At 44.3% G+C, this 23,298-nt stretch overlaps 1 protein-coding gene and 1 pseudogene across 1 annotated transcript in view; both read right to left on the bottom strand.

Annotated features, from left to right (window-relative positions):
• SART3 (spliceosome associated factor 3, U4/U6 recycling protein) overlaps positions 1-22,402 on the bottom strand; it is a 30,715-nt gene extending 8,313 nt beyond the window's left edge. Inside the window, exons 1-12 of the mRNA XM_072600210.1 lie at positions 22,094-22,402; positions 18,516-18,642; positions 13,763-13,867; positions 8,811-8,995; positions 7,806-7,911; positions 6,453-6,577; positions 5,004-5,159; positions 4,412-4,550; positions 3,436-3,543; positions 1,459-1,536; positions 1,307-1,365; positions 703-812 (exon numbers count right to left, since the gene is read on the bottom strand). Of these exons, the coding sequence (XP_072456311.1) occupies positions 703-812; positions 1,307-1,365; positions 1,459-1,536; positions 3,436-3,543; positions 4,412-4,550; positions 5,004-5,159; positions 6,453-6,577; positions 7,806-7,911; positions 8,811-8,995; positions 13,763-13,867; positions 18,516-18,642; positions 22,094-22,387 (1,592 nt within the window). The 5' untranslated portion in view covers positions 22,388-22,402. The remainder of the gene's footprint in view (positions 1-702; positions 813-1,306; positions 1,366-1,458; positions 1,537-3,435; positions 3,544-4,411; positions 4,551-5,003; positions 5,160-6,452; positions 6,578-7,805; positions 7,912-8,810; positions 8,996-13,762; positions 13,868-18,515; positions 18,643-22,093) is intronic.
• Positions 10,736-13,230, bottom strand: LOC140498693 (pumilio homolog 3 pseudogene; annotated as a pseudogene).
• Positions 22,403-23,298: the final 896 nt, after the last annotated feature.

The raw sequence follows: 23,298 nt of genomic DNA, 5'->3' as shown, positions 1-23,298 counted from the left end.
AATGAAGGAGCCAATCAAGGGGAGCAGCCCTAGTTCTTGTCCTCCAATCAGTAGCCAAAACACACATCTGATCATGTCACTCCTGTGTCCAATAAACTCCCTATTCCTCCTCAAATAAATCGTCGAATCCTGCCCTTGGTAGCGAAGGTCCTTTCCTCTAGGCCTCCACTCTACTCCCCTCTACCCCAGGATTGCCCACCACCCTACACACTCTCACTACCAGCCTCCAACTCTCACAATACCTGGTGCTTTTTTAAACCTCGACTCAAGCACCACCTACTCCAGGAGGCCTTGTCTGGTCCTGCCAGCTGTGAGCACCGCCCCCCATAAGATAACCTTCTGGACAGTCTTGTATTTATCATGTATATTCTGACGCACAAACGTTGCCTCCCCCATTAGAATGCCAGCTTCTTGATGGCTAGGGCAGGTTCGTTTGGTTTTTGCCTTGTGACCACAGCATGTGGCACAGTGCCTGGCAACGTAGGACGAACACAACAGCCTGGCACATATTAAGTCAGCTGATTAACTGATTTTGTCTAACAACTGCATAGTTGTACCACATCTATATGCAAATTTTAGAAAACACTTCTTGCCTTCCGTAGCCCTGATGGCACCATCTGAGGCTCCCATCCACACTAAGCTTTAATTCTCCTACCTCAGTTACTTCAGAAGCCCAATGATTCCCACGGCCCGCTCAGTTACCGTTCCAGGTTGTAGTATTCCAGCCACATGTTGGCATATTTGGCATTTCCTTTTGTCATAATGCTATCCCAGAGTTCTCGAGCTTTCTGCATGTTGTTACAAAGGCGTGCCTAAAAGATAGAAAGGAGAGAGATTACAATGTCAGAGTACTTTGGTTTGAAGGTGTTCAGTGAGTAATCACACGAAAGGTGGAGAAGTCCACAAACAGCTCTGGTCCAACCAATGAGACTCGACAGATGGGACCTGGCTAACACTCCAACAAAATGACAGAGCCAGCATTGGTGCAAAGTCTACAGAAGCACAGAAAATTCGAATATTTTTAATCCAAGGACCTCAAAGATTTTATCATCAGTGGCTGAATCTTGCTTCTCATTTTCATTTGCTTCATAAGCAAGTTCGATCTTTTAACTCATGAAGGTTCATTCATATCTGTAGCTCACATTTCATTTTTTACAAATGAAAACACTAATGCACAATCATCATATGATATAATTCAACTACTCAGAAGAATCTGGATCTTGAGACTCAATTGTTCCAAGTTGCTACTAACTAGACCAAAATCCTAAGACTGGATAAAATCACAAAACTTTCAACACAAACGTACCTCCACTCTTGCCCAGTTCTGCATTATGGTACAGGACGGGTCTCCACTTTCACTGAAACCTTAAAAGGAAACAATTGAAAAAATGAACAAAATGCCTCCAGAGAAAAGCGCCAACCCCAAATGATCCAAGGCCAAGGCAGGAAGTGTCTTACGCTCCTCCACTTCTTGTTTCAAATATTCCAGCGCCCGAGCAAAGGCAGCTCTCAGCTCCTCCAACTCTTTGCTTGAATCTGGAAGACAAGAGGAAAAAATGAAAAGACATCTTAGAATGAGGAAAATTTCAAATGTCTCTCTCCTCCTCAACTATCTTTCACACCTGGTCAATCATCCAATGCTCAGAGAACTCAGCTCCAGGATGTTCTGACATGGAGTAGTACACAGGGTAAAGGGGAGAACAAGGAATTTCAAAGGAATGTCCAAGTTATTTTGTAAAACTAGAATTTACTTTTCTTAGATTGTGATGCAAAGGAAGCTTTGAAATATTCTCCCTAGAGAAATACTTAAACAGTGTGGAAAACTCCCACTGTGCCAACTCCATGTGTACAACTCAAGAGTCTTTGGACTCGCCTCAAAGGTGAAGTGATTTGCCCCAGGTCACACAGCCAAGATGGCTCCAAGGCAGGACTTCCTGGGCCCAAGGCTGGTCGGCCTCTGGCTCTCCAGCCATGCCACTTGCCTCCCTTCACTCCTCTTTGCTCAGCCTCCCCTCCTATCATGATCTCCTTAGTTCTCAGAGGCTTGGTCACCTCTCATCTCTAGGCAGATCAATATATCAAGCCCTAAAAGGTCTCTCCTGAGTGCTAGGCCCACACGTCACCTACTGCCTTCTGATCATGAAGTCCCAACATCCAAAACAGGCATGAAGAGATAGGGCAGATGAAAACCTAACAAACCTTGGACTGCAGGGTGGACAGGATGGGACACGGCACCACAGATATCTGAAGGACTGATATACAGAAGAGGGAACAGACTGGCTTGGCTTGGCACCCCAAAAAGCAGAACTAGGGCAAAGCAATAGGTGGAAAATGCCAAGAAACAACTTTAGTCTTGCTAAAGGGAAAAACTTCCTAAAAGTTAAGAGATGTGCAAAAGGCAGCTGAGAGTCTTTAGGAGGTTAGTTCCCCCTCTTTATAGGTCTCCAAACAAAAGATGAATGAGCAACCACTTGCCTAGGATGCTGTCCACAAAGAAGTCTTTTAGAATATGGACTACATGGTACTGGCTACAGAGAGAAAGATGGGGGGAGGGGTAGAGTTAGAGAAAAGAGGGAATGGAAGAGACAAGAGACAGGGGAGAGAGAAAAGGGGAGGAAGGAGGTACTTAAGGACCCAGCAAAACATTTTTAACACCTCTCTAAGTCCTTGGCATCTCCGTGGGAAGCCTAGGGTTCATCCACGCATTCAGCCACAACTTCCCTCTCACTCTAAGCTTGACTTTTAAAAATACCAACACTGATATAAACGGAGTCCTCTTGAGGTAGGTCAACTCTGCCGTCAGATAAGGAAACCAGCTGAGAGCACCCACTAGTCTGTTAGTGCTCAGTGCTTACAGATTCTTGGTGATTCCTGACACGTTTCAGCCTCTCTTCTACCATCACTCTGGACCACCAAACAGGATCTCAGTCTAGAGGGCACTGGAGGATACCATAGGCATGGCTCTAGATTCAGAGCCTTGCACACTTTCTAGCTGGCTGTGTGACTCTGAAATCCCTTCACCCCTCTAGGACCACAAAGAAGAGCTCCTATTTCCCAGGGCTTCTGTGAGGATCCCCATGACATGACAGATGTAAAGCACTTGGCAAACCTTAATTAAAGGTCTTGATAAACTCCAGTTAGAACTCTTCTCATCATGAGAGGAGTTATCACAGCTCCACAGCTCGTCACATCTATCAATCAGAAGGGTCCTGGGATACACGCACACCCACACCCACACACAAAGACACCCAAGCAGAGACTGATGTAACATAAAGATACCTGAGCTATCCCCATCATTCTACCCAATGGTCACTTCCTTGAGTGCAGAGACCATTTTACTATCTTAGCTCTATCCAAGTGACTAACCCATGTTTTGTATATCACAGGTGTTTGGTAAATGTCCAGTGAGTTGAATATATGTGAAGTATACAATACCTTGTTTAAAATCCACTCTTCTCCTCAGGTAATCAAGGTATGCCTGCCAGATCTCCACATAATCTGTGGCCTGAATAAAGCCAGCATTCAATGCTTTCTCAAAGTTGTCTGTGGTCAGAATTAAAAAGCAAAGTAAGTTTTCACTTTGAAATAATTAAATAACTGACTGCAATGTCTATAACCTCCATTAGATATAAACCGCTTAAAAAACAAATGTTCTGTACCACTCAAATAAGGAGAAAACAGTCCCTGGGAGTGCATCTAAAGAAGCCACAAACCGACGTGCCTGCTCTGCTAAACCTCAGCTAAGCAGGGACGATAACACCCATGCCCTGTGCCCCAGGGACCCACAGTCTGGCCCACTCTCTGAGGAAACTAAAGGCAAGAGCAAAGCATTGCCGTACACACATACACACCAACACATCAACAGCAGCCCCTTCTGAGGTAGCAAAGACCTGGAAAGGAGGTAGAGGCCTGAGACTGAAGACAGCTGAATAACTAGTAGCCTTACAATGGGGAGACGTGTGTTAACTCACACAAAAGGAAGTGAGTGGAAACAGAAAAACCCACTGGATGACAACAAGGTAGCTCCAAAGAACCATCCCTCCCAAAAAACCATAACTGAATGCTGTGAAATGACAAATGACAAGTTTGGACTTGGGGAAGAGACAGGAGAACACAGCTCCCATCAAGGAATGTGGGTGTGGACACGCCACATCTAGCTTTGCTCAATCGTTTTCCCCTTTTCATCCTTAGAAGGAACAGCATTCTGAGAGAGGGAAGGACCTTTTGGGAAATGAAGATGATGTAAAAAGAAAGCACATCAATAAGCACATTTTTTTCATGAACTCACTGAAATGACCATCTTCAGCATTTATCTAGGATGCACACCCTTAAAGCAATCAAAGGCTAGCGGGAGGTAACAACCGTGGAAGTATCAATCATACAAGTAGAGTTCCCACAAAAATATCGTTACCAGAAACTATCTGATGTTCAACTCCATGTCTTTCCATGGCTAAGAGGTACCGATTCCACAGTCCAACTGTCCAGGGACAATTTCTAACGGCACGATCATGGGCAGATAGCACCAGATCCTTCATTTTCAGCTGCCGATCCTAAAACAAATAATTCCATGGTGGAATGGGATAGCGTCCAATTGGGTATTAGTTATAAGATATGTATATATGTAAAAATATGTAAATGCTGCCCGTGCTTAATATCAAATCATTTCTTGCAAGGATGACCAACTGCTTCATTAAGTTTCTTTGTAAGTGTCTAGTACTACTAAAGCATTTTGAAATCATCACTCATATTGATGCATTTAAGCAGGTGAATAAATGTTTTACTTCCAAAATCAGTCAAGGAAAAAAATGACCAACTTAGTACTTTCAGAAACACTTTTAGAAATGAAGAACTAGGCTAGAAAAAAGAAAGAAAAGAAAAGGAAAGGATGAGCAGAGGAACAAAGAATGCAGCAATTTCTCAGTATTCTCTGCAGTATTTTCTTTCAATAAAACTTTTATAATTAAAAAGTAAAAGGAAGAGTGATGCCATATTATTGTGCTTACCAGATACTGATTATAACGGGCCCATAAGTCTGGAACGAGGCAGTTCTCAGCCAGTGCACGCTCAAATATTAACTGAATGCGAGCAGGATCTCCAGCTTTCAACTCAAAATCAATATATGCTTGATACTCGGCAAGTTTTGGCGTCTCTGCTACCAACTAATACAGAAACATTTAGAACAAAACAGGTTTCTCGATATGGTTAAGGAAAACAACCCATTCTGACATCACCCCAGAACTTTAAACGCTAACAGTGACCTGATAATCAGACACACACTAACATGTCTAAAGCTACCTTGGCTGACACAGACCTACAAGGAACTGTCAGAAAGGCTTGTGCCAAGCCTTAGGCAAATTTATTATAAAGTGTTGCCATCTGGGAATACAAACAGCACCCAGCTGTGTGCTTAACAGATAGAAATATTAAGTCTGACACTGTCATGGGCCTTATTGCCAAAAATGATTCAAGAACAGACTCTGGATTGTTGAATCAAAATTAACAGCCCTCAGTAGCCAGTAATCACCTTTACTGAACATTTAGCTAAACTGTTACTAAGAGGAAGAAGTGCACAAGCCAAGGAAAGAAATCTACTGAAACGAAATATAAAATTAAAAAATTCAAGGAAATACATGCTACTGTGACTTGTCAGCGTGTCCCCACCCTTCCTTGGCCCTGCTTTCTCCTCCTACAGGGCAGGGGCAGGTGAAGCTGGGCTCTCATCCTGGATCTCTTCTAGCTCAAAACTTCTAGAATTTGAGGATTTTTCTGAATCAGATGATTGTGTCAATCCAACAATATCAAAGTAAGAGAGGCCAAACGGGGACATGGGACTCAACAAGAAGTTTTTGTTTTATTTTGTTAAAGGTAAAATACAGATTTTTAAAACTCAGAGTATAAACAAGCTTCCAAAAAGTAGGATTTGAGTGTTACTGAAGACCATTTTTTCCCATGTTTTTGTTAATGGTCACTAAGTGTAGAGTAATTTAAGTATATGGTCCCAAATGTACACACACCCACACACACCATACAAAATTGACCAGAATATTTTGTTTCATTTTCTCATTAACTGGGAAATACACATAAAATCTTTCATATTTTCTCTTCACTGAAAATATGAAGCATTTAAGTCCCTTTTTCTACACTAGCAGGGACAAATGCCCCTTTTTTGATCATCCAGAGTTTCCAAATGCTCTAGGGCCCATTTTCCATCTGCCTTTCCTTCTCATTTTCCAATACTTCTCATTCTCTGTCCAACCATGCCACAATCTCAGTTTGTGGCCCAACACCATTCTATCCACTGAAGTACAGACAAGCCTCTTGACCTCTGACCTTCAATCTCATCCTCTGTAAAAACAGGATTGTACTTACAGCACCAACTTCCTCAAGTGGTTATAGGGAGAGAGGACAAAACTTCCAAGATCGTCTGGGGCAAAGAGGGGGTGAGCACTCACCAGGGCCTCCTCGTAGGGTTTACATTTCTCCATTTGCTGTAATGCTTTCTTATAGCTCTGTGTGACAGCCTCTGGTATTGGGTCCTCTGACCACTCCTCATATTCAGCATAGGTGGCTTCCATATCTAGGGCAGATAAATTCAGTTCCATGACTCTGGCTACAAGTTTCCAACCTGATCAAAACTCCACTTATACTCTCAACTTTAACTGAAAACTGAACTCATCATGCTTAACTGCGTATCTCAAACTAAAAAGTGAGTCATGAGGATCAGAGTGTTGGAGCTAGAAGAACTGGAAGGTCATCCAGACCGACTCCTTCATTTTACAGATGAGAAAACTGAGGCATCAGAGAGATAAGGTCACTTATCTAAAGTTACACCAAGAAAAAGCAGTTAAGCCAGGATTCACACCTGGATCCCATCTCCCAAATTCCAATTCCTTCCACTGAACCTCACTGACTCTGTATGGCACTGAAATCAAGACAGGACAAGAAGTCGAGTTTAAGAGTTCAGGGAGAGGATGGCCAGGAAGGAAGGCACAGGGGCAGTGGGAAAGTCGGGCCTGGAGCTGAAGCCTCTCAGTCCCTCAGTGACCTCTCTACCACACAGCAGGGCCTCTCCTACATCTTGTTCTCAACATCCCTGGGCACTCTCCACCTCCAACTGCGGGCACGGCCCCTAGAAAGTCCAGCACAATAACTGGAGGCAAATAGGGACAATGTGAAGCTAGGTCCAAAGAACAAACCTCATCCTTTCAAGCCTCAGTTTCCCCACTTACAAAATATGGAGGCTGACTAGATGATCTCTAGGGTCTTTCTAGTTCTAATCTCTAATTCTATGAAAAAAAGCAGAAGAGAATCAAAATTCCCAACTAAGTATTCCTTTAAGAATTCCCTTCACCACGATTGCTTCTGTCCTTCATTAAAAACAGCCACAAAGCCACAGTATAATCTATTACTTGCTAAAATTTTGCAAATTGAAAAAAAAACCCACCCCAAGTCTAGAGTATTAATACTCTCAAACAGAAACACCTTCAATTAAAAATTGCTCAGTCTTTCTCATTGCTCCCCCAGTGAAAGCACAAATAAGTTTTCTGGTTATTTATGACACAGAAATGCCTGCCTTCCACCTTCTCCCCCACTCTGGGTGAGCTTGCCCCCTTCTGTGAACCAGGCAGTCAGAAACCCTGAGGCTAATTCTATACTCAGCTTTTACACTCACTAGCCATGTGACCTTGAGTGGGGGAAGGTATCTCATCTCCAAAATGGGAATAAAAATGCCTTTTCTCCTGGGAACGCAGGACACAGGAACTCTGGAAAGCCAGAGGGTATCATGTTAATCCTAGATGCCTCACCTAGAAGCGGGACCCCCAGCTGGCGGCGGAAGAGCGTGTGGACTCTCTCGAGCTGCAGAGCCAGGGCCTGCTGCTGCTCAGGGGTCGGGACGCTGCCAGGAGCAGGCTGCAAGAGCACAGCAGGACCAACAGATTATTTCAGCCCACCACAGAATCCATCTTAACCTAACGCCTCCCCATCCTCCCCATCACCAAGAAAAGAGATGCTGAAAACCAAGCTCCAACCCAACCCCATGGCTAGAAGAGTGGACGAGGCTTTGTATTTCTAGTCAGAAACCCAAGGATGCCAAGCAGGGCAACCTCAAACCTCAGCTCCCCCAAGGCCTCAATTTTCTCTGTTGCAAAATGGGGGAAAAGACTATTGCAAAGTTCAAATGAGACAGTGGATGAAAATGCTTTATAAATCTTAACCATTACTGCTAGCTGTAACTTCAGTGCATCCACTTGTTGTAAAAGCCACAAGTCATATACGCTTTAACAGCAAGGATGATATGAACTATAATGTAAACAATACGTAAAGATACAAAGAGATGGTGATGAATTTACTTCCTTCTCAAAGGCCTACTATGACACATATAATTTGGAAGGAAAACCTTCCCAAAATAGCATTGCTCTCAAGCTTCAGAAACCATTAAAGGAACCCAGAGAAGATGGTGTCAAGGCCTAGAGTTGAGCACCTTTCCGAGGCTGGCAAAGAGGCTGGATGACAGGATCACACACTGGGAGCTGAAGTGACCTAGTTCACACTATTCATCCAAAGCGAGGAAAGCAAGGCTCCGAACAGTTTAGTGACTGTGGGGCATATGGTCGCCTCCCCAGAGAATACCAGGAGGCTCAAGATCCAAACCAAGGTTGTCTAACTCCAAGGCATTCACCATGACCCTGTATCTCCTCATGCTGCGTATGGGCAAAAGACCAAGTTAATGTCATTTGTCCTAAAGAAAAACCAAAAAACCACCTACGCCCAAGGGTAGCCAGAGAAGGCCAGGGGACACCAGTGCTCACCTGGGCTGTTTTCAGAATTGCATTTTCAAACTCCCGATATGCTTCCCACATGGCTGCACCTTTGGTCACATGTAAGCCAACAGCAGTAAGGGCTCTTTCAAATATGGAACGAACCTTCTCCATACCACCTTCCTGACCAATCCCACCAATTGAATACTGAGCATACTCCAGCCAAATTTCAGGACCTAAAATAAAGAAAATTGTACTCAGTTCTGGACAAAAGGTACTCAAAGTAAAGAAGTTACAGATGATGTTAATTCCTGGTCAGAAAACAATTCACTTCTTCCATCCCCCTACAAAACAGCTAACTCACAAAACAGGTAACAACTAAAGCAGCATCACCAAGACTGGTGCTCACAACACCAGATATACTCATCCATCCCTAACACTCAAATCTAATCATTTCCTAATAGCCCAGTCTAGAAAGTGTATCTTTTAAAGGAATGTTACAAAATTTCCATCACTTAATAATCTTGGAGCATTAAGACATTGTATTAGAACTACAGAACAAAAGAACAGATTCATACTGTTGAAAAGGACTCTAAAAGGCCCTTTAGTTCAGCAAGTGACAAGCACTCACAGATTTATTCAAAGGATTAAGGTAAAGCACTACAGAAATAGAGCTATTATGATCAGGTCACCCTGACAGGAAGATTTCTGACCAAAGCCGTGGATACTGACACCTCATTCAAGTGCTATTAATATGTAAGGCTGACCTGGTTATCATAAATGCAACAATTATAGTTTTCAAAACAATTCCATATGCACTATCTCATCTGAGACTAAAGATCATTGGGTCTGAAGAATTTCAAAGTCAACATTTAAGATTCTCAAGTTTAACTTTTTAAAAAATATTGAATGACTGCCTGAATAATAGAATCTGGTGATTTTCATCCTTTGGAAAGTCCTAACTCAAGATTTCTGCTGATCCTTCGGTTAATTTAAAGATATGCTAGAACAAGAGAATCCAATGAGAAATAAAGGGAAGAGAAAGAACCTAACAATTCTTTTGATGGTCATAAGGGGCTTTTAAAAGCAAGAGTTTCTGATTTAATGACTTACCAGAAAGAGAGATGCTTGAGTCTCTTTACTATTATTCTATAATAATTTAACCTTCAATGTACCCTACCTTCCACTCACAGAAACAAAGTGAAATACGGAATAAGCTGGTTAATGAACGTTTTAAGATATTCTAAGAGAGAACGGTTCTTTTTAGGAATCTGATTCTCACAATGAACGGCTAAGTTAGGGGATGGGGCCTGATGATATAAATGTCATCCCACACAAGTAGAGAAATAATCCTTTTTTGGAAATTATTTTAGAAAGTCACTTCAAACATTTACATATGTAATTATAGATTATTTAATAGGATAATGACTATGTATTTATATAAAAGAATCACTCTTGATTCTTTTTACCTCGGCTCTCAGTTTCCCAAGTAAAGTAGCAATACCTTTGATGGTGTTTGTTTCCTCTTTTTCCAAGGGGGGAGTGAGGCCTTTCAGTCCAGACTTAACTGCATTTGCCACTTCTGTATCAGGGCTTTTCCATTTTCTCTCATTTCTTTTCAGCTTGTTCTAATAACCATTTCAAATTAGATGTGACACACAGAGCTCTCCATCCCTGCCACTAGAAATCATTTCAGGAGCAGCATCACCCACAAACATCTATGTGAACTTGTCTGTCACCAATCTCTGGACACGTTCCTGCACATCACTTACCGGAGACTCCCAAGAGCTCCTTCTATGCATTTCATCATCACCCTTCCACATAACTTCAATGAGTTCAGTTACAAGATGTGCAGAATTTCTAGGGCTTAGTAAATACAACAAGAACTCTACTTTCACACATCGCTCACTACACTGCGCAGAGGATTAATGATCTTCAACTTCAACCTAAGTATTTGCTTCATAAGCTTAGTATTATCAACACAGTGGACTGTGATGACTCTGGAACAGAGAGCGAGGCTGACAACTTTGAGTAAGTCTGCCTTATTTAAATCCAACTCATCCACGAGTCAAGGCATCACCCCGTGAAATCACTGGTCCTCTTCAAAAAGAAAGAGGAACAGCAATCGCCAATACAATAAATGAGAATATTAACCACTGGTAACTTTTTTATTGTTTTAATAACATCTCTGTCCTTCAGTATGCTATCTGCCATGTGTATTGCAAGGTATACTACAGCATCTGGGATTGCTTCAATCACTTCTGTACTTAGTTTTGGGGGTATGTAGGTGAGAAAGTCCAAGAATATTTCCTATTCCAGTGAATGCTTAATTTTCTGAACCACTGGTATAAGAATCAGTTTCATTTCATCCATAACTGCCTCTAACACTTTTTCCAGACCTGGGTGACTTGCAGGCTTGTAAAGCAGGAATGTATTCCCAATTTCCACAGAGCAACTTCGACCAACATGTTCTATACATTCCATCACAGCCAACACTTCCACACAGCACATCTCCCACATCTGACTTTTACAACTTTGTATCATTTCTGCAATTTGTGTTTTATTTGCTGTACTGTTGTACATGGGAAATTTCTTAACATTTCTGGAATATTTGGCTTCGCTCAATTCACCAATCCATTTCTCTTTTAATTCTCTAAATGCCTCTTTCCTTTGTTCCTCACTCCCACACTGAATGGAACTCTGGGTAATATGGATTGAATCCTGTGCAATCGCAGTATTTTTAATCTTATCTTGAACCAACTTCTGTACTTCACTCACCCCCGGTGTTCTTTTTTGGTCACTTTGTTTCTGGATAAGCATTCTCAAATTTATTTTTGCCCTGAGAACGTGTCATAATTGCTTTTATCACTGAGCTGTCAGCACCACCTTAGCTCTCTCTTTCTTTTTCAAGTCATTCCTTCTGGGCTTCTCAGCAGCTGGCACTTCCCATCTGCCTTCACGTTGGAGCTTTTTTCTTCTCCAACAGATCCTCTCTTCTTCTTCCTTGTTCTTGGACTGTTCCAGGCCAGTTTTCCCAGGCTTTGTGTTACTTCTCTCAACCTTCTTGGAGCTGAATTTTGGGCCACCTCCTTCATCACCCTTACTCAGAACCTTCTTTGAAATCTAGAATCACTCTCCTTCTTCAATCTCTTTTTCCCTTGTGATGTCTTTCTCCGCACCTTTCCGATGAAATAGATTTTACCTTTGCTTCCATAATAGTAATTTTAAGAGATGCGAGTCCTGACAAAGCACTGTTCCTCTCCTTCCCAGCCTAAGCATGCACCACTACCTCAGAATGGTTGACGAGGCCATTTCTGCTGCTGCTCTCTTGGGCCTGCCCTCCCCCTTTTCTCTGCCTACAGTCACAGAAAACAATTTCTAAAACTTTAGAAACTAAACCTTGAAAAACTAAAGACTATGGGGCAGCTAGGTGGCGAAGTGAATAGAGCACTGGCCCTGGAATCGAGGACCTGAGTTCAAATTTGATCTCAGCCACTGGACACTTATCAGCTGTGTGACCTAAGGCAAGTAACAACTCCAACTGCCTTGTCTTCCCAAAAAGAAAAAGGTAATATGTGAATTTTTAAAGAGGAAGAAAAAAAGACAAAAAACATTTTAAGAAACAAAGTTTTAGTTGGGAAACATATTTCAGGGCACCTAGTCCAAATCATTCCACCCACAAATCAACAGCTGCCACCTGGTCTACTTGGCAAGGGGGGCACGGAAGATGGCTGACCCCAAGTGAGAAGTCCTAAAATGAAAGGCACACAAGCCCACCCTTGGAACTTCTCCAGCTCACTGGACCTGCCAAGCTTCAATGCCCTAGAGCAGACCCTCTTCACGGGGGTCCATGAACTTGGTTCTTAAAGTCTTTTAAATAACTAGCTCAATAAAGTAAGTTCCCTTGTGATCCTATGTGTGTCTTCAGGCATTCCAAAGCATTATTCGAAGCAGGGGCCTTCATAGGTTACACTAGACTGACAGAGTCCATGACACCATAAAGGTAAAGAAGCTCTATCCTGGGAAAGCCTGAGGCCCAGGACTGCTTCCATTCCATAATCAGACACTGGAAAAGGATTCAGTAGAAGAGCAGTCACGAGCGACAGACCACACAAGACAGGCCCTCATCTAAACACGCTTACTTATCAGCTCACTTCCCTACTCTCCCAGCGAACAGCACAATAGACACAAATTTAAAAAAAAGCACAATGACAAAAAAAAAAAAAAAAAAAGAAGTGCCCATCAACAATCTAAGCGAAAAAGCACATCAGTCTGGAGACTGACCACAGGGGGCAGAGAACCTCCTTCTACACACCTCACAGCCCCAACAGTCCCAGTCAGGGCAAGTTCAGTGATTAAGTAATTCCATCCATCAGTGTCCATTCTTCACTGCTGCTCTCTGCCTTAGCTCTTCCTGAGTCGAAGTAATCCAAAAAAAAAAAAAAAAAGTCGTCTCACCAACCAGACCCATCCTGGAAGCCAACCTAGCTCAGCAAGCACAGGCCACCACAGGGCAGAGCAAAGATCATGAGGGGAAGGCTGGTACTCAAAAGGATGAGACAGAATCATTTAAAAAAAAAAATTACTGATCAATTCAGTACACTCTAAGAAAACAGAAAAGTACATTTTAGAAAGTTCTTCATCTAAAGCAACTTTTTTCAAATGCTGGCATTTAAATGTGCAATAATTACCTGGAAAATCCACTCCTTAAAAAATGACTTGTAGATCACTACACAAAATTTTAAATCATACTATATTAGTTTCCTCTCTACGAAAAGTGCTTCTCTTTTTATTTTAAAATTTCTTCTTTAATCAAGTCACAAAACCAATAGTATAAACCCAAACAATGAATTCAAGTCTAACACTGTTGATTTGGCATCACAATAGCAGTAGCTGTTTGAGCAGATTAAAAGGGTAAAACCCAAGAAAGAAGACAGAGTGTTTTACTATATTGTCTTACAAGGATTTTTAAACGTATACAGAAAGAACGTTTAGAAACTTACAAATATAATCTTTTACAGCTCGCTCAAAGAGTTCATACACTTTCTCCCGATCTGAGCCATCGGATGCAATCTTGATCTCATCCTTCAACCAATCCAGCCAGATTTCTGAAAGAAAAGTTCCTCTTTGGATTATCTTCAATCCTAAACATTTATTAAGTACCTACTATATACCAAGCACTGTGCTAAGCCCTGCGGATAAAAAAAGAGACAAAAGACAATCCCTGCCTTCAAGGACCTCATAGCCTAACGGGAGAGACAAATAAATATATATAAGCAAGCTCTATACAGGAAGAACAGGAAAGAATCAAAAGAGGAAAGGCATCAGATGCTGGGATGAAGAGGGGCTGCAGTAGGTTTCATGTAGAGAATAGGATTTCAACTGGGACTAAAAGGAAGCCAGGAAAGCCAGAAGAGAGACATAAGGAAGTTCATTCCAGGTGTGGGGGACCGCCACAGAGAACACCCAGAGTGAGAAGATGCAGTGTCTTGTTTGTGGAACAGCCGGGAGGCCAGTGTCACTGTCACTCTATGGAAGAGTACGTGGTGAGGAGTGAGGTATAAAAAGACTGGAAAGCTAGAAGGGAGCTAGGTTATGAAGGGCTTTGAACACCAAATGGATAACTGTGAATTTGATCCTGGAGGCAATGGGGGTGGGGGGAGGTATACCATGATCAGAGCTGTGCTTTGAGAAATTCACCTTAGTGGCTGAATAAAAGATGGACCAGAGTGGGGAGAAACCTAAAGCAGGCAACCCCATCAGTAGCTCTTGCAATAGTCCAGGTGCGAGGTGGTGAGGGCTGCACCAGGGTAGGGGCAGTGTCAGAGGAGAAGAGGGGGAGTATTCAAAAGAGGCCACAGAGATGGAGGTTGACAGGCCATGGCAAAAGGCTAGAGATGAGCGGGCGAGACGTACTGAGGAGTCCAGGATGACATCTAAGTTGTAAACATGAGAAACTGCAACAGTGGGGATGCCCTCAAATGGAATAGGGAAATTTAGAAAGGGAGAGGAGTTAGGGGAAAAGAATGAGGTTTTTTTTTGGATATGTTGAGTTTAATATGTCTACTAGACATCAAATTCAAGATTTCTGAAAAACATGTGAAGATGTAAGACTGCAAAAAGGTTAGAGCAGGATAAGTAGATTTGAAAATCATCCACATGACTATGCCCAAAGGGCTACAAAAATGTGCATACCCTTTGACCCAGCAATATCGCTACTAGGATTGTATCCCCAAGAGATCATAAAAATGGGAAAGGGTCCCACATGTACAAAAATATTTATAGCAGCACTTTTTGTAGTTGCCAAAAACTGGAAGTCAAGGGGATGTCCATCAATTGGGGAATGGCTGAATAAATTATGGTATATGAATGTAATGGAGTACTATTGTGCCATAAGAAATGATGAACAAGAAGACTTCAGAGAGGCCTGGAAGGACTTATATGACCTGATGCTGAGTGAAAGGAGCAGAACCAGGAGAACTTTGTGCACAGCAACGACCACAGTGTGCGAGAGTTTTTTCTGGTAGACTTGGAATTTCGTAATAACGCAAGAACTTCTTAAAAAAAAAAAAATCCCAATGGTGGTTCTCAAGGCAAAATGCCTTCCACACTCAGAGAAAGAAATATGGAAGTCATTCGCAAAATGTAGCAGATCATGTTTGTGTATGTGTATGTTTTTGTGTATCATGTTTTGATTTGTTATATGATTTCTTTCATTTATTTTAGTCTGACTACATAGCATGACTGTAGTGAAAATATACTCAATAGGAAAGTATATGTAGAACCTATACAGAATTGTATGCAGTCGTGGGGAGGGAGGGGGGTAGGTGTGAGGGGGATAAAATCTCAATTGTATGGCAGTGATTGTTAAACATTAAAAAATAATAAAATAAAATTAAAAAAAAAAAAGAAAATCATCCACATGGAAGAGGGTAATTAAATCCCTGGGGGCAGATGAGATCACTAAGCGAAACAGTAGAGAAGAGGGCGTAGGGACACCCTGAGGGTTAAAGAGCATGATCTGGATAAGGATCCAGCAAAGGAGACATAGAGAAGGAATGGTCAGATAAGGAAGAGGAGAACTGAGAGAGACAAAGAGAGAAAGAAAACATAAAGACAAACAGAGAAAGAAAGACAGAGACAGAGACAGAGAGAGAGAGAAGTGTCATGGAAATCCAGAGAAGAGACTATCAAGGAGGAGAAGGTGATCAAGTGTCAAAGGATGTAGAGAGGTCAAGAAGAATAAGGATTAAGAAAAGGCCACTGGATGTGGCAATCAAGAGATAACTGGTAACTCTGAGAAGAGCAGTTTTGGTGGAATAAGCTTAGAAGTCAGACTGTAAGGGATTAAGAAGAGAGTGAGAGAAAATGGAGGCATGTACAGCAGACAGCCTTTTCAAAGAAATTAGCCATAAAGGGCAAAAGAGACATTTTGTTTGTTGTTGAGTTCTTGCAGTCCTGACCCCATTTGGGGTTCTCTTGGCAGAGACACTGGAGTGGTTGGCCATTTCCTTCTCCAGCTCATCTGACAGATGAGGAAACAACGCAAACAGGATCACACAATTACTAAGTGTTTGAGGCTGGATTTGAAATCACAAAGTCTCCCAAGCCCAGTGCTCTATTCACTGCACCACCCAGCTGCCCAGAATAGATATAGGATGATAGTTAGCTAGGGTGGAAAGATCAAGTGAGGGTTTTTTCAGGATCAGAGAATTATTACCAAAGATAAAATGTAAAAGTGCAGAACAAACACTCTAAGAATAAAATTTTGCTATGGGACTTATATAAAATATCTCTAATCTATAACAATCTGATAGGATTTAAAACAGTAAATTTTTAAATTACAAAGTTAAATTCATTGATAGCTTTATACATTTAAAAAATAATTTTAAAAATAATGCTTCATACATGTAAAGCATTCTTATATTTTGAAAATACTTTAGTATCCATTTCTCTTAATCCTAACACAGAAGACTAACCATCAGAATTCTCCATTTAATGACAAAGAATAAAGGCTTAGCTCCAATCTATCTCCAGAGAACCTATGACGAAGCCCATCTGCACCCTTCTCCAGAGAGCACTGTGATGGGCACAAGGTGCAGACAGTATGGACAGTGTGGACATCTCAGACTATGCTTATTTGATGGGGGAAAGGGGTTCTTTCTCTCAAATTTTTAACTGGGACTGGGGCTGTTAGCAAATAGTAATGCCCAAAAAGAGAGAACTACTGTAATATATTTTTTTAATGCACAGAAAAAATACATAGGAAATTCAGAAGGAAGCACAAACAAATCAAAGAGTTTTGAAACAAAGACTTGGAACACTTTATGTCTATTTTTCAAGCAAGCAGGAAATTTCATATACAATCAATCCTCTTTTTGTGTTCTACTTCCTATATAGAAATGTCCTTTCTTAGTGTTTAATTCAGAATTTTTGTGGGAAAAGTCTTTTAAAAATAAGGCATTAGAATTGGGCCTGCTTTATCCCAGGCCCCAAAGCTCAGTCATTAGAGTGAGAATGGGTGGGATCTAGTCCAGGGTTCTTGATACCTAAAGCACTGCTCCCTCTTCAAAACTAACGATCAAAAACAAACCAGCAACTTACTGTCACGTTACAGAGCCCACAGGCTACCACCTGACAGTACCGTAATACTCTAAAAGACTCAAATCAGAATATAATTCAGACATTTCAACCTACTACTCAGAAGAAGTTCGTTAAAATGGCAAAGCAGTTTAACAAGCAGTAAACAGAACAGGAGGCAAGGACTGCAAAGACAGGTGGGGGGTGGGGGGGATTAGAGAGGAAAACAGATAAAAATGTCCATATCCAGGATGCTTAAAATAATTAAATGGAAAATTTAAGAGAAAAGTGATCCATTCCTTATACAGACTGATGTAAAATTCAAAGAAAGAAAAAAGAGAGAAAGAAAAGAGGATGACCTGGGGCTAATGACAGGATGAGGATGATCTGAAAATGAGAGCCTCCCCAAACTAGTCCCTGCAGCCTCAGAGGGATCACTGAAATCCACAGGATAATCCCTCACACAGATGGGAAATTTAATTAAATCTATTCCAGGGAATTACATTAGAATACTGCCAGACAATTCAGAAGCTCACAGACCAGCATCTGAACCATTACACAATTTTTGATGGCTAGCAAAGAAATTTCCAAGAAGAAGGTATGCTAACATTAACATCTTTTGTATAGAACAATGCTGGTAGTGATCATGGCTTGTAGTGTACATAGATATGCACAGACATTAAGAGGTTCTTGGTATTTTCCAATGGAATTAGTGTTTTAAATGCGTGTCTTACTAGCAAGACATCATCATTAATACCATAACTACTACCGTCAGTCAACTAACACTGATTAAGGGGCTACAACGTGCAAGTACTGGGGATATAAAGAAAAGCAAAGACAGTCCCTGCTCTAAGATGCTCCAGGTCTAATGAGGGAGAGGAGCAAACAACGGGGCAAACCAAGTACAGCCTACGGACAATCAGCAGAAGGATGGCCTCTCCATCTGTTTTCACAAGACGTTCAGCCCAAAAACTCAAGAGATCTGACCATTAAACTGTCATGCCAGACAAATTCTTACTAGAATAAAGCATTTAGCTGATCACTTACAGCAAATGTTCCCTTGGATCAAGAACTGAGAGCTTCCTCAACTTTCTGGCTGCTCTTCCCTGAAAAGTAAAAAGGACTCTGGACGCCTAAACACATTCACAGTTTAAATTTAAACAGGCCCAGTTTTACCTTCGGTGAGAGGAAAAAGTTCACTCATTTTCTGGCGAGCCCGTCTCAGCTTGGTAAGTTCCCCTTCTTGCCGAAGCAGCTTTATCAGGTCCACATGGCAATTGTAGTCAAAGGCATTGATGGAAAGCTTTAACAGAAAGATATTTTAAAAGTGAATTTAAATGCAAACTAAAAAAAGGGTCAGAAACCAAGTGATGGCCTTCAACCACTACATTTTAAAGAGCTCCTCTTTATGTACAAGCAAAATAAATCATATTTTCATAACCTGACACAGAACCAGGAGAACAATGTCTAGAAGCACAATAATGCAAAAGAAAGCAACCCTAAGAAGCCTCCCTCCTCTGACTACTGTGGTGAACTCTCCTGACTCCTGAGGACTCACGCTGCCCATGTGGCCAAAATGATGAGGCTTTACTGAACTGCACCTATTTGTTAAGAAGGATAGTTCTACTGGATAGCAGGTGTACTGGAAATAACAGTGATGCTAAAAATAAAAAGCATCAATAGAATTTTTTAAATGGGGAAAAAATTCATCGAATAATAATCCCACATTTTTCAACACTGTCTCTCAGGGAAAGGGCAGGTGCATAATGAAAAGGAACCCAGGGGAAGTACCTTATATGAACAAGAAGTGTTAATACCTGTTCAAATCACCTTCTGCTCCCCCTTTCCTAAGACAAGCGGACAAGAAGACTGACCATTCCTGTCTCACAATTTTCACTGACCCACACCCAAGTTATCAAGGTCTCTACCATCTGCTGATCTATTTCAACAATCAATTTCCATCCACAAGTGACAGTACAAATTCTATTAATAAAACAAAAAACACTGGAGCTTTAAAAACAAAAACAAAAAAAACAACTGGCCTGGAACTAACCAGAGTTCCTTTACAAAGAATAAAAGTAAAAGTTTTCAGAGTAACAAGCATCAGGAACAACTTCTAGGGGAGAGCTTTTAACTTCAAATTAAAAATCATATGGTTATCATTATAATTAAAAAAGCACATTGCAGCCAGGGGGAAGAACCAACATATCATGGTATTCATTATAATGACCACATGATAACATTTGGGAAAAATGAGCCCTACCCAGCTTGACCTTGTTGAACCTAAAAAAGCAGCCTGGCTGTCAGCGAGGCCACAGCAGGGAGGATTAGGAAAGACCAGCTCAGTCTGCCTATGCAGCACTGGTCAGATTATGGGACCTCTCAGTGTTAAAGGCTCCTCAATTCTAGAGGGATGGAAATATGACAGGGTTCTTTAAAAAGGTGCTGTACAAATATAAACTGATGTTTCTCACTGAAAGATACAGCAACAAAGCCATGGCTCGTAAGGACAAAATCAGAAGTGTTTTTATAAAGCAATAATTTTTTTAATCACACCTCTACTTAATTTTCTCCTGATGGGATACACAAAAACTTAGAAATAAAACTTAAAATAGTAACATTTCAGAGCCAGTTACAATCGCAGTCCTCTGGAGGTCATTTAGTGCCATCTTCTTGCTTTGCAGACAGCTGTGGCCCAGAGTAAAGTGCCTTAGCCAAGGCTGCACAGATACTCAGAGCAGAGCTGGGATCGGAAACCAGATGTTCAGGGCTCAAAAATCCAGAGCTTCTTCGGGGTCCACTACAGAGAGGAGACTCACCAGCTCAGTGTGGTGACAGAATTCAATCTCAGTCTTCTAGTCCACAGTCATTTTCATTTCACTATATAATGGGATGGGGAGGTGGTATATGAGGTGCACTCCTGTATGACTGGGGAGGTCCTTGGATCTACCACCACCTTGTTATGTATGCAGACAGATATACACATACGGCCTTAGGAAAATCACCAATAGACTCAATTTTTCTCATTCCTAAAATTTCAGGTCTCTTTAAATTAATTACAACATCTATGACTATTTTAGAGCAAGAAAGGTCTCTGTGTAGATGGACATGACAAGTGACAGTGTGGTCCAATGGTCACATCCTGGCTCTGCTCCTTCCTCCCTGGGTCCCTCCTCCCCTGCAAAACAAGGTTGGCTGGACCACATTCCCTTGGAGATCCCTCCCTTCCACATCTGGGATGCTGTGTTGATGCGATGAGAGATGGCCATCTTGAGATTCATTAAAATGAGGCACCATGATCACACCACACACATCAACATCTAACTAGTAAGCACATGTACATTCTCCTTGGACCTCCTCATGCCATGTCAACAGCCAAACTAAAGCCATGGGAAGGTAAGAATTAGCCAACGGGTGAGAGAATTCTGACCAAGCTAGTTCCTGCTCAAGCCTGAGAGGAGAGGGACAGTACCCTGGAACTCTAGGAAGGAAACATCTCATTGGTCCAACCAACTCATCAAGAGGGCAGGGAGGTCAGACAGCCAAGGGCAATAAGGCTGCTGACTGCGCTGGGCTGGATTCGCACGCCGCTGGAACACTGCCAGGTTTGTTACTCTCCGCAAACACCGACGTGCTCCTTCGGTAACATGTAACAAACGAGAACAGATGAATGATGAGGTCTCGTCCAGCTCCCCCAGTCTGTCAGGAAGCCTGTCCCGGAGTGTCTGATCGCGGTCTACTGTCTTCAGAGACGGGAAGGACCAGAGGAGTGGAGAGCTAGGAAGGCAAAGCCCGGAGCACACAGACTAGAGGCCCAAGGCTACCTGGATAAAAGGGCAGGTAAGCGCAGCCTGGGGCGGAGGGAGAGCCCTGCACGGGCCAGCGGCTTCGGACGTGGCAGGCCTCCCATGCAGGGTCAGCTCCCCATCAACTCAACTCGCTTCATAATGTAAATCTACTGGTCCGAGACCAGTCACCCAACGGTTAGGAGCGTTGGAATGGCCAGGTTTGACCTTGGAAGGGCTGAGATGCAGGCTGCACGGTGGCCGGCCTTCTTCCAGCCTGCTGGAGGAGGGGCAGGTAGGCGAGGTGAGGAGGACGAGGGCGTGTTCAGAGACAGAGGACGCAAAAGCAACAACAATGCCCTGCAGGGGACACAGCGCGAGCCTCCAGCGCCTGGTGGCTTCTACATTCACACTGGACGGCCCCCACGTCTTCACTTCCTCCCTGGGCCAAAGAGGCCGAGGCCGTGGGAGTGCCCCGACCCCGAGCACACCAGCCTTCTAAAGAGCCGAGCCGCAGGGAGTGTGGGGCTGCTGGGACTAGAACTTGGAACATTACCGACCCCTAGGCTGGTAAACCTGGCCCCTTCCTGCCTTTCCAGTCTTCTTACTGGATGATGTTCCATCATCACCCAAGACCCTCCTCCCGACTCCAGGCCTGCCCTCCGGCCGTGCCCCCTACCAGGCCTGCCCTCCCTTTTTCCCCCTCGTCTCCGATAGGTCGTTCTCGTCCCGCTGATCCCAAGGGTATGCGGTTTGGTCCCCCCACCGGAGGAGGAGCTCCTCGAGGGCGGGGACCCCGTTTCTGCCCGCCCCTCCCCACGTCCTTCGCCTAGAAGGTCTGTCGCACGTGGGTCTGGAGCGCGCGGGCGCGCGGGGCCCACTGCGCGTGCGCGAGGCTCCGGAGCAACAGTCCCACAACGGCCGCCGCACCACCCCCTCCCCAGCCCCCGCCCCTCCCCCGCGGCGCACCTGCTCCTCCAGCCGCTGGATCTCCGCCTCGTTCTCCTTCTCCTCGTCATCGTCGTCCTCCTCCGCCGACGAGCAGCCCAGGTCCTCGTCCTCGTCCTCGTCGCCGCCGTCGCCGCCCCCGCCCGAGTCCTCCGACTGCGCCTCGGGCTCGGGACGCCCGCGCGCCGCCGCCACGGCCAAGGCCGCCGCCGTCTCCTCGTCCTCCGCCTCCTCCGCCGCCGCGGCCCCCGCCCCCGCCGCCGGGGCCTTCGCCCGGGGCCCAGAAGCGGCCGCCGCTGCTGCTGCCGCCGCCATCTTGCGCCGCCCGCGTCTCTTCCCCGCGAGCCCGACGCCTACGACGCCGTGACGTCAGCGCTGACGCCGAGGCTGCCCGGGCCGCGCCGGGTCACCGTCCGGCCAGGCCGGGCTGTGAAGCTGCCGAGGGGCTGGGCGGCCTCGGTGGGGCGCTTCACCCAGCCAGCCTCCTCTCGGGCGAGAAGGGACCCCTGCTCTCCGCGTCCGTCCCGGCGCGACGAGGGGCAGGCTTCCGGGGTCCTTTGGACAGGAAGTGGGGGCCATAGAGGAGGTCGGGACGGCGGAGGGGGCGGGACGTGCAGGGGCGGGCGCCATCTTGGGAAGGACAAGGGCGGTTTACCTCCTGGTCCCTAGACCTGCGTGGGGCGCGTGCTGCCGCAGGTGCGCCCTGGAGCCCGAGCCCGCGCTGCCCCTCTGACGCGCGTGCGCGCCGGCCCGTGCTCCGCGCCGCCGGCTGGTCCTAGTGCCGACCCGGGGCCTGGTGCGGGGGAAACTGCCCAGCCCGAGCCCCGTGACCAGGAACGAGTCAAGTCCCCACCCCACCTGTCCTCGTTAATTAAAATGACTAGTCCTTAGAGACTCAGTACGGCCCGCGTCCGGAACCGTGGGGCTGCTTGCTGGAAGGGGCCTGGTGGCTGTCCGCGTCTCCCATCTCCGCACCTTTGCACCGACCTTCCTCCGTGCCTGGCATGCCTGCCGTCCTCACTTCTTCCTTAGAAGTTCAGTGCGAATGCGGCAGGGCAGCGAGGGCTGTTCCCTTTTAATGTGGAAAGTGCTGCGTTTGACCCTTTTGATGCCTGGTGTCACCTGCCAGGTCAGGGAATGGAGGGACCGTGATTAAAGACCAGGCTGACCCAGCCAGACGCAGGGCGCTTCCTCTTACAAAGAAAGGCCAAGGCCATGCAGGGGAC

This window comes from Notamacropus eugenii, chromosome 4 (assembly GCF_028372415.1).
Source record: "Notamacropus eugenii isolate mMacEug1 chromosome 4, mMacEug1.pri_v2, whole genome shotgun sequence".
Lineage (NCBI taxonomy): Eukaryota > Metazoa > Chordata > Mammalia > Diprotodontia > Macropodidae > Notamacropus > Notamacropus eugenii.
Note: the sequence above shows the minus strand (reverse complement) of the source record. Positions and strands in the feature narration are given on the sequence as shown.